Source organism: Thamnophis elegans, chromosome 1 (assembly GCF_009769535.1).
Source record: "Thamnophis elegans isolate rThaEle1 chromosome 1, rThaEle1.pri, whole genome shotgun sequence".
Taxonomy (NCBI): Eukaryota; Metazoa; Chordata; class Lepidosauria; order Squamata; family Colubridae; genus Thamnophis; species Thamnophis elegans.
Window position 1 is genome coordinate 27,723,629 of NC_045541.1, and position 12,206 is coordinate 27,735,834.

At 39.0% G+C, this 12,206-nt stretch overlaps 1 protein-coding gene across 3 annotated transcripts in view; it reads right to left on the reverse strand.

Moving 5' to 3' along the window:
- The window catches only part of CERS6 (ceramide synthase 6), a 96,506-nt gene that overhangs the window by 46,768 nt on the left and 37,532 nt on the right, over positions 1-12,206 (reverse strand). For all 3 annotated transcript variants that reach the window (XM_032231522.1, XM_032231537.1, XM_032231529.1), the window contains exon 3: positions 11,590-11,720. In XM_032231522.1, the coding sequence (XP_032087413.1) occupies positions 11,590-11,720 (131 nt within the window). The remainder of the gene's footprint in view (positions 1-11,589; positions 11,721-12,206) is intronic.

A 12,206-nucleotide genomic window follows, 5' to 3' on the forward strand; every position in this document is an offset into this window, starting at 1 on the left:
CACCCTCATAAGGTTTAGGTTGGGGGTGCCCCATGGACATCATTATACATGTGTAAAATCTCTGATATAAATATTCTTACATAAGTCTTCCTATTACATAGTTTTTAGAAGTTGCTTTAAAAATAAAGCCTTTTTGTTTAATATTTACTTATCCTTAAACCAGAAAAAGTTATAAGACTTGATAATCTTACTTTTTAACTAAATACTTGCAAGTTAATTTTAAGCAATCCCATTTATTAGAACCTGCAGAGGTAACAATTAGCACCAGAAGAAATTAACTACTGAATGCATTTCTATAGAACAGGATGTAAAACTAAAAACAGATAAAACGGTGACTTACAGCAATTTCAAAATTACATATACAAACTTTCTTATCTAATTATGTGGAGACTCTTATCTAAGATGTGGAGACTCTAGAAAGAGTGCAGAGAAGAGCAACAAAGATGATTAGGGGACTGGAGACTAAAACATATGAAGAATGGTTGCAGGAACTGGGGATGTCTAGTTTAATGAAAAGAAGGACTAGGGGTGACATGATAGCAGTGTTCCAATATCTCAGGGGTTGCCACAAAGAAGAGTGAGTCAAACTATTCTCCAAGGCACCTGAGGGTAGAACAAGAAGCAATGGGTAGAAACTAATCAAGGAGAGAAGCAACTTAGAACTGAGGAGAAATTTCCTGACAGTCAGAACAATTAATCAATGGAACAGCTTGCCTCCAGAAGTTGTGAATGCCCCAACACTGGAAGTCTTTAAGAAGATGTTGGATAGCCATTTGTCTGGAATGGTATATGGTTTCCTGCCTAGGCAGGGGGTTGGATGACCAAGGTCCCTTCCAACTCTGCTATTGTATTATTGTATTGCAATGTATTGTATTGTAATTATATGTTCCATGATTCTCACACATCATGGCTATGGTACACTTTGCTGAGAATTACATTACAATAAGCTGCACCCCAGTGCGTGTGTTTTAAAGCTTACATAAAACCTACCATGGTGTACTGAAGAGAACATTCTGAATGGAGCAATCTGTATTTAATTCTTGTTAAGCCACAGATTTAGCAGAAGAATTTGATACAAATCACTTTTTTAGTCCTACCACAACAAATGATAGTTAGAAATAGCATCTTAGGTTTGCATTTTTTGGCTGGCTTTAAGAGCCAAATTAGAAATATTGAAAATTTCTCTCTTCCTCTTTTTACTACACAGTCTTTCATATATATATTTCATATATTTTTTGGGAAAATAGCAAGGTTTAAACGTAATACCCAGCGAAATGTAAGATTGCTCGGCTTTGCTTCACATCTGAAGAAATTGCAGCCTTTGATACGAAGAAAAATTACCTTGCTTCTCTCGATCAGTCCTGTTAAAATAATCCACTACTCCCTCCCTTGAGAAATCCTTTTCCCTGTGAGCTACTGCTCACTCTTGCCAAGAAGCTGCGTCCCAACACATATGTACCACATGTACACACGTTGACTCCAGTGTACTACGGCATTATCTCTCTTTTTCCGGGGTGAAACCGCGTACAAACCTCTGAGCTAAGCCGGACTTGGCCTGCCTTTGCTCTTTGCTGGCTGCCAAAGGCCCACCTTCCTGACAGAAGCCTCCGAGTCTAAAGACCAAAGTCCAGTACATCACGCTAAAAAACACTGCACGGCAGTTGGAAACTGCTGTGCGGCATTTTTTGTCACGTGCGCGGCCGCACAGCTGTGCAGCTTAGAGGGAACATCAGTTAAAGGAACTGTCAGGTGTGACTTGTACTAAACAGATAATAATATCTGTGCATTTTACAGTTAGGATAATATTAAGGATGGATATGATAAAAATGTGATTAATAAAGAACATAACCAAAGAGTGAGAAAAGTGCTACAAACAAAATGAAGTGGTAGCAATAGTATCAAAATCATCAATACCTGGCCAGTGATGCTATTATTAAATGGACATAACTGAACTGGAGAGTTTGGACCAAAAAACCAAGAAAATTCACTATGCAGATGTCCCCATAATGATACTGATGGATAGATATAGAGACAGATATTAACTTCAAGTCCAGCAAACTGACTTGAAAGAAGAAAAGCATGCATTTGCTGATTATGCAAAAGACAGTCATGAACAAGGAGGTTAAAAATTGGAACTTATTGAATGTACACAAAGCAAAATATGAATATCAGAGTAAAGTAATAAAAACAGGAACAGAATGCTGGCAAGGAAAAGCATTACACGATCAATCTCTAAAAATGATATCAGGGAAAGTGGATAAAGATAAAATCTGGCATGGGCCACAATTGGAACCTAAAAGAAAAAAGAAAAGAAACTGAAGGCTTGATTTTGGCTACACAAGAACAAGTTATTTGAACTTATGCAATCTAGGTCAAAGATTAAAAAAAAATCATCAGTGATCAAAGTAGATTTTGCAGCAAAGCAGAAGAGATAGTCGACTGTACACTCAGTTTGTGCAAGAAGATTGCCTAAATTGATCATAAACAATGATACAATTACCAAAATGATTTTTTGAAAACTGTGAAATTATCATGTGTCAGTAATTGTGGGATTTCCAAGTACAAACTTATAAAGTCTTGGCTCATAACACACCAGATTTAACTATGGTTTGAATATAAGAAAATGTGGATAACTGATAATGGGATACCAGAGGATAGCAGAATAGAAGACAAAGAATTGGAGAAGATCACAAAGTATCAAGATATGTAAATTGAAAGAAGAACCGGAAACCCCCCACAAAATACAAAGATCTGCAAATAGGAGTTGAATGGGTCTGGCAAAAGAATCTAAAATAGTACCAATAGTAATAGGTGCCTTGGGTGCAATTCCAAAACACCTGGAGTCACTTGAGGCACCACTGGCATTGACAAAATCACCATCAGTCAATTGCAAAGGGCAGCTTTACTGGGAACAACTTACATCCTCCAATGTTACTGTACTTGTATTAAACAACAACAGCTGCCTATCCCAGATCCTTAGAAAAGACTCGATACATGGACCAAAATGCCAAACCCAGTCTAAATATCTGGCTGACTGTGTGATCAACCATAATGATAAGCATGATTTAAAATTATTATTATTATTTCTTATGAAAGAAGAAATATACTAGGGCCACAAAGAAATATTTGGAGCTATGTCCCCCTTCCCTCCCCTTTTTTTTTGCTTATTTACTGCAGAAGTGAAAATACTGAGAGATGCTGCATGAGTCAGGGAGAGTGAAACAAGGAAGAGACACTTTAAAATCTCTGGCTGGAATTGTCTCTGGAGAACTGTATGTGAAGTCTCTTAGCCCAAGGCCATTTCATTTATTAGAAATATGGAGAAATTCTCTACTTCAGGGGTTCTCTTTTCTTCACAATGGACCCCTTTTAATACCTTTTGTGGCCACAGACCATGGGCATGGACCACCAAGACTTAACTCAAGATTTATCTCATAACATTTCTTCAAGCCATTGCGGTCCCCCTGTGACAACATCTACTTAAAAGAACCACACCAGGAAATCCTGAAATTTAGAGATGAGCGTAATCCCTGCTCCTCCCAATGTCTTTATTGAAAATCTGTGATTCTAATGTAAGATTGGGGCACAGCAGAGATCTGCAAAAGATGAGACATTATTTCCCCTTGAAGTCTACTTAACACTTTAAGGCTACCTCTGTGTAATTACAGCTAAGAAGTATGTTTGAATGCGTTCATCTTGAGCAACCAATTAATTTTATAATTATATATTTATTTTTCTGGGAAAAGAAGCAAAGCATTCTTATCTGCCAGCTCCTCAACAGCTTTCTGTAAACAATAGGATTAAGAATCAGAATTTAAGATTGATCAAAAGGAATTAAGAAACAAGGGCAAACCCAACACATCATGCCAAAGATCCAAGATTACAATTCCTGAAAAATTTATTTAGACCTTACAATAAGTATCAGAGTAAGTTACATATGAAATGTAACTTACTCTGATACTCCTCTTTCTTTGCTGTAGCATAGCTTCAGTTCACTAGCACAACTTTACTTCTCAATAGTACATTTAAAAGAGATCAATTCTTTTTGTTCATCAGCAGGAATTAAAATTCCTTAATATTTTGATAGTCTGCTAGAATGATGTATAAAATCTAAATATTCAGATTAAAGTATATGACAAGCCTTTTTGATGGAACATGATATTTCTGCAGAAGGATGATTCTAATCCAAATATTTAAAGCAATACATACAATGCAATTGGGAATCTTCATTGTGTGTCTATTTGATTTCCTAGCTGGCTGAACTCTGATATTCTCAATATTTAATGGTCATAGCATTACTTGTGATGAATGCTTCCCTAAATCTGCATGATTCCTATGCAGCTTTGAGAACATCTGAGCATAATTTACTAAAAAAAAAACACCCCCATTTTCCGATGCTAAACGCCATAAATACAAAATGATTGGACAGGTGGCCCAAAAACAAAGATATATGCTGACTAAGTAAGAGTGCAAGTAGCTTTGCATTTTGTTCACTTGTTGTATCATTCTTTTGTTGAATGGCTGTCAGCATTCGGAAGAAAACAATTCAAGTTTCATAAAAAATTATATTACTGTTCTAGGAAATATTTTGCTGGATCTTTTTCTTGAATAAAATATGCAAGAAAACAGGCCTAGGATGTTCTTTGTCACAACTCCATCATCCTCAGATTAGAGCATTTCACTCTTTCAGGTAAAGAGCTTCCAGAAGACAAAGAAGCATTTCTATATTGCCAGATGTAACAAGCTGCTATTGTAGCAGTATTTTTTCACTTTCAATCAATGTTGTGGACAATTCTCATCATACAGTTATAGCAATAGACATGTGTGAAAGTAAGTTTATTCTTGCTTTACTTCCTTTAGTGCAGGGCTGTCAAACTCCTGGCCCATGGATCAGATGCGTCACGTGCTGTCCATGCCCATGCCCAGTTTAGAGAAGGGGAAAACAGTCCCAATATGTCACGTGACACCGCCATGATACCACGAGTTTGACACCTTTGCTCTAGTGTGTGCTCTCTGCTAACAGTTCCTCACAACAGCTACAAGCCCAGTTCCCAGCCTCTCTGATGCTTTATGATGCTTTAACAACTTATACAGATGTGACTTTGTGAGCATAACCTGTTTTTCAAAGGATTAAGGAGTTTCTATAGGACCATAATGAGTATCATGCAGGAAGATGGGATTCCTAGGCCAAATGAAGCACAAGTTAATTATTGAAAAAAAAGTTCAAATAGTGGTTAAAGCAGAATTGAACACGCCAGGCTTTCCCATTTGGTTAAACATTTAGCAAGAGAGACAGCAATGATTTTCTCCACTCTGTGCTGGATTAGGATTTTCCAATCATTTTTCCCCCTGTATGTCATTTAACTCATATATATCTACTGTGTTTCCCCGAAAAATAAGACAATAGGGTCTTATTTTCTTTTGATCCCCAAAATAAGCCCTTGGCCTTATTTTTGGGAAGGTCTTATTATTTTTGAGGTGAAAGAGGCGGCGAGCGTGGTCACCTCATGGCTGCTGCTGTGCTGCAATATTTTAGGGGAGGGCTTATTTTAGAGCATGTGCTCAAAAGCTCGATTGGGCTTATTACCAGGGAGGTCTTACTTTCAGGGAAACAGGGTTGGCTGCAGATGGCAGGGGAGTGTTCTTCAAAATGAGAGGTTCTGATTCGGTCAACGTACCTTTACAATAAAGTAGAATTAGTTTGTTTGATTGTAATTCCTATTCAGTTCACCATGTGAGATCAATATCAATCTTGCAAACCTGAAAGTACACGTCTCCTTTAGAGCTGGGAAAGTAGAGAGGGTCTCTTCTGAGCCTCTTGCCCTGCTCACTATCCACTTGCAAGCTATGCTGTCTCTTTTCTGCCATTCCCTTCACAGCATCTCTTGGCTAAGTGTCAAAATCTTTCTCACATACCATCACATTGCTACACCTTAGAAATTCCCTGAAGGATTCCCAGCCCTGTATTAAGATGATTGATGTCCTTAACAAATCACATTCTTAGCCTTCCAGTTTCCCATCCTGATGTAATTGCTTATAGTTTTTGAGAATATTAAGATAACAAACTGAGCAGGTAATGTAGTGGCTTAGTGAAATGAACTAAATGAGCCCATCAATCAGATTCAGAATTACTCCATATCATACATGAATTATTATCATTCCCTTCCAATCCCTATTAGGGAGATTTGTCAAAACTGAATGGAACGAATAAACTCTATATATGTCACAAAACAAGAAATAATTCCAGTCCTTCTACAGTAACCACTTTTTTATGATCATTTCATCAGGAGAAAGTGGACAAATCTATTTCTTAAATTGAACTGTCCATATGCATTCTTTTCTCCCTTCGGTCCTGAGCCCAAATGTTCTTTGCCTCCAATCACACCCTCCCCAGTTTCTTCTTACCAAAAATAACTAAATGAATCTTCAACAGCTCTTCCTACGACAGGGCCAGTATATGCTTTCACTAAGCAGTTTGAAATGCCCTAAACCAAAGCCTCCCTTAAGTTTTGTTTGTTTTGTCTTCCTATCTTCCTATCCCATCTGATACATCTATCGCATAGTAAGTCTATCGGAAGGGATGACTCCGCTTTATAAACTTCGTATAGGACCTAGAAAATTTTGCTTTCTAAACAGGCAAACCACAGGCATGTGGTTTTTTTAAAAAGGAAAAAGAAAAGTGTATCCAAACATAATTCACATTACTTGCACACAGTATTTTTTAAATGGTGCAGTTTTTCTTGGAATGCATGCTATTTTATCTGCTTTAGATGTGCTGCATTTAGGGCCATCTGAACTGGTTATCTACCCAACGGGTTTCTAAACAGGAAGCAGACAATAACTTTGATTATAAAGAAGCTGCTCCAGCAGAACCTGTAGAATGCCAACCTCAGGACATACAAAGTAAAGAATCTCATGAGGCCGATAAACACGCAGGCAGCCACCTAAGCACTGGAAAAGTCAGTTAATAATAATGTGAGGCCTCCTGGTCCATGCACCTAGCGAGTAGAGAGGCTTTCAGAGAAGAGATGTTCTATGAGGTTCCTTGCCAAGCAAGGGCATAAAACTCTTGATCAGAGACAGTTGTCTTCTGCAGTCTGATTTAAGAGTCAGCCCTGACCTATGATCCAGTTTGAAAGTACACCTCTGGCCTCCAGCTGTTGTATATTGTTTGTAGATTCTACTTGGGAAATTTCGACCTTTTGAATGACTGACAACTCTCCTTAGTTTTTAGAATTCTGGACTGGATTTGGAGTAGTTTTCTGCGTACTCCTATCCATTCACACAAGTTTCTTTCAGAGATTCTGTTTTAGCTTTCATTATTTGTTTGCTATTATCTTTTTGACCTTGAGTGTAATAAAGTGTAATAATCACTATGTAGGACTGACATGCAGATTAGTTGACCACTCCTAGATGTCAGAAAACATGATTAACAATTCCTTGATTTCACAACACCTGGACAAACTGTCTATGGAGATCATTAGTCACCTAGGTCATGGTTGTCCCAAAGGTGCTTTTTAAAAAAGCAACTGGACTTTCTTTGTTTTTCCTTGAAAACACTTCACTTCTCATCCATGAAACATTTTCAAGGAAAAACAAAAAAAGTCAAGTTTTCCTAATGGAAACGGTGATCATCCTAGACCAAGCTAAATCAAAAAATGCTAGGGAATTCCTGGCGGCTTTGCATTTAGGCAAATTAGCCATCAATAGACTCACAGAGATAAGCCATACATATACTATTTCAAAAAGGTACAGAAACAAAAAGACCAGAATACATTCTCTCCAGATAATCAAGAAGAAAATAATACCCTAATCAAGGAACTACCAAGGAGAAAATTACATCCCACCAACATTGGCAGAGCAAGCTAATGCCAAGATAATGATAATGGAAAAAAAACAGCAACAGAGGAAAATAGGAGTACCATCTTCTCTGTTTTCTGTTTTTTATTTTCCTTACAGCTGTGTGTAAGTAACTGATAGTTTGGCTTGTGTTAATGAAAGTTAAGTTCCTTTACAGACATGGGCCAAAAATGATTGGATTTAAAGCTCTCATAGACTTGTGAAAGAATTGTATGTTTCAACAATTACTGTTGATTATAAACGGCTACATATAAATTAGATTTTCAGCTTTCTTCTGCTGTCTTCCAGGTCTCTTACCAGGAAGCAAAGAGAGAGGACATGAATATTATAAACCCCTTGAACTAGCAAGAATGTTCAAATGAAAAAGCAGCCTTTTTCTGGCAGGGCATCTTAAAGACATACTGAATAATGAAGGAACAATCTGGAATTCCTGTAGCTTGCAGAGAAGTTATGCTCCTGCACATTTATGAAGACCTTATTAGTATGCAATCTCAGGGTGGTCCAGCCTAGAATGAAATTATTTGATGCAACTCCTGCTGTTCTGGCAATCAGTTTGTTTGATTCATAAGTGTATGTGTTCCAAACATTCATTTATTATTTTAGGTATCATAGCATTATAATGTAGAGTCTCTGCCTTAGAAGGCTTTTGTATGTGGACTAGGATACTTAAGATGCGTGTAGTACTTTGAATATTTGAAAATACTATTAGACATGTATTTTTTCAAGAGCCGTGGTGGCGCAGTGATTAGAGGGCAGTACTACTTCTGAGCCAAGGTGGCGCAGTGGTTAAATGCAGCACTGCAGGCTACTGCTAGATCAGCAGGTCAGCGGTTCAAATCTCACCGGCTCAGGGTTGACTCAGCCTTCCATCCTTCCGAGGTGGGTAAAATGAGGACCCAGATTGTTGGGGGCAATATGCTGACTCTCTGTAAACCGCTTAGAGAGGCCTGAAAGGCCTATGAAGCGGTATATAAGTCTACTGCTATTGCTATTACTGCTATTGCCTGCCAGCTGCCTGCAGTCTGGCAGATCGAATTTCATCAGGCTCAAGGTTGACTCAGCCTTCCATCCCTCTGAGGTGGGTAAAATGAGGACCAGATTGTTGGGGCCAGTATGCTGACTCTGTAAACCGCTTTGAGAGGGCTTTAAAGCACTGGGAAGCTGTGTGTAAGTCTAAGTGCTATTGCTATTTTCACAAGGCTTTATACACAAGGTTCTATATATACGTGTATGTGCATTTATAGATAGTGCCATGGACTGCTATAACATCCTGTCCCTGAAAGTCTGTAGAGATTCTCAGTCATTCAGGTCGTGGTTGCCCCAAAGGTGCATTTTTCAGGAGGCAACTGGACTTACTTGTTTTTTTCTTTTGAAGACATTTCACTTCTCATCCAATAAGCTTCTTCAGCTCCGACAGAATAGTGGGGAATGGAAGGATTTATATTTCTTGCAGACAGCTGGTAATCTGTATCTTTTTAGAGGGTCGTTAAAGCACTTGGGGATTTATCTGTGTACTCAGGATCACTTGAGTGGTGCTCCTAGTTCCTATAGTCTGCAATTTCCCCCCGCTCTGGAAATCCATTCCTACTCCCACACCATTCAAACGGTGCTCATCCCAAATTGTATAGCTAAAAGCAAATTGTATAGATTGAGTGACTGAGAATCTCTACAGACTTTTAGCTATAAGTATAACTATAAACTTTATTGTCATTGTACTTAAATACAACGAAATTTGTTTTAACCTCACTGGTGCAAAATTATAACAGAAACAAAAAAAGAAAGAAAAAGAAAAAACTAGTGTGTGCATGTAGTATTTAAAAGTCTGACAGTCCAAGGATAGAAACTATTTTTAAACCTGTATGTTCGGCTGGCTATACTTTGATGTCTTCTGCCTGATGGTAGAAGTGCAAAGAGACACTGACCAGGGTGTGAATCTTCTCTGAGTATCTTCCTTACTCTGCTAAAGCAGCGAGATCTGGCGAAGTCATCCAGTGGTGTCAGAGGGAAACCAATGGTTTCTTGTGCCGAATTGATCACTCTCTGTAGTGCCTTCCTGTCCGCAGCTGTTAAACCAGCATACCATACTGTAATACAATATGTGAGGACACTTTCTATGGTGGAACGATAGAAAGAGGTCATCAGCCGTTGTTCCACATGATTTTTTCGTAGGACTCTAAGGCAATGAATATACAATACATATACTATATATACTATACAATTTGGGATGAACACCCTTTGAATGGTGTGGGAGTAGTAGCAGTTCTGCCCAGATTCCTTCCTTGAGTGCATTGACTCAAAATTCTGATTGAAAATTCAACTCATATTCTGAAACTAAACCAAAACCAGCAAGCGATGCCTGATGCTACTGAGATAAAATAGGCAAAGAAGAAGCTATCCCTTCCCTAGAGCCTGATAAAAAATACAAAAATCTTTTCAAACACTTTTTTAAAAAGTATCAGTGACATGTACTAGTTCTCTTAAATTACCCTCCTCTCTAAAATCTCTGCCTCAAGATACTTTTGATTCAATGGTACATTGAAATATACCTTTGCTGGGATCTGTCAAATAGTCTTTAGCTAACAGATCTGGCAAACCAAATGAAACTGCGGTACAGGAATGAGGGCTAAAATCATTTTTATTGAGATAGTCTATAAGATGTTGTTGTTGTTTGTTTATTCAATTTGTATGCCGCCCTATTCCCGAGGGACTCAGGGCGGCTAACAAGCAGAGGGGAAGGGGGAATACAAACAGGAAAACAAAAAGACAGATATATTAAAACAAAGCAACAGTCGCAACAATTCAAGTGGGGCTGGAAATTCATCAGCCCCAGGCCTGCCGGAACAACCAGGTCTTAGTGGCTTTGCGGAAAGCCGGAAGGGTGGTGAGGGTCCGGATCTCAACGGGAGATCGTTCCAGAGGGCCGGAGCAGCCACAGAGAAGGCCCTCCCCCCGGGGAGTTGCCAGTCGACACTGGCTAGCCGATGGAATTCGGAGGAGGCCTAATCTGTGGGATCTGATCGGTCGTAGGGAGGTAATTGGCAGGAGGCGGTCTCTCAAGTACCCAGGTCCAATACCATGCAGGGCTTTAAAAGTAATGACTAGCACCTTGAAGTGTGTCCGGAGCCCAATAGGCAGCCAGTGCAGCTCGCGGAGGATAGGTGTAATGTGGGTGTACCGAGGTGCACCCACGATTGCTCGCGCGGCTGCATTCTGGACAAGCTGAAGTCTCCGAATACTCTTCAAGGGCAGCCCCATGTAGAGCTTATAAGAGATTCTTACATGTCTGATTGCACTGTACCTCTTCTTTTTATAACTCAGTGGGTTATAAATGGAAAATTTGGCTCCACTGACTCTACAGATTGTAAAATCATAGCAGCCACACTACTCAATCACAGAAGGCCTACTCAGAATGACTGAAAATAACTTTTTAGAGCAATTTCTTTATAATGATTCTGTGTTTAAATGTGGGAAAGAAATCCTTATTCTATTGGATTCCAATTTCTTTAGACAACTGTAACTTACTTCTCTGCTTCCAAAGAAAAAGTGTTTCAATTATATTAAACAAAAGCAATTTGGAAAGGGGAAGAAGATTGTACCCGTTTTAGCAAACAATATGCAATATTGCAGTGATCCCCCCAAATCCATGAGACTTGAGATGAAGAGACTTCTCTTCCATCGAGACATGAGTGAGGAAAAATAGAAACAAAGAGGAGGAAAAGAATTCCTTACAAGCTCTCGCAGAATTTCCTAAGAATGCTTGGTTTTTCCTGGTTGCGTCTCTGTCGAAACCAACGCTGAATATTGCGCACATCCCAGTCTAGCTGCTTGGATAGCCCTTCCAGCCTCTTCTCGTCTGGATGCTTTCAAAAGAATAATAATTAATAATTAAAGAATCTTAAGACCTCTAGATTTCTGTATTTTGCATTAAAAATGCCATTGTGCCAATGACACCGTAACACACATTTTGATTCCATGGACAATTTTCTGCTGTTACCATACTTTAAAATATAAACCGTGAAGTTGCTTGGGTGGTCCTTAAATTTTAATAAAATAATTGGGAATAGTGAATACGGGTCACCGACAAAACTGCGAAGCCCTTTTCCGTGCTGACATAACCGTGGAGGGCAAATCCGCGCCATCCGAAGCGCTAAGGAAAAAGGCGACCCTAGCGCACCAACATAACCACGGAGGGCAAATCCGCGCCCTCCGAAGTGCTCAGCAAAATGCTTTTACTAGCATTCAAAACCTAACCCTAACCCTAACCCTAAACATAACGCTAACCCTAACCCTAACCCTAACCCTAACCTTTAGCTTAAATCGGCTTTCTGTCGCCGCGCTGTTGTCGC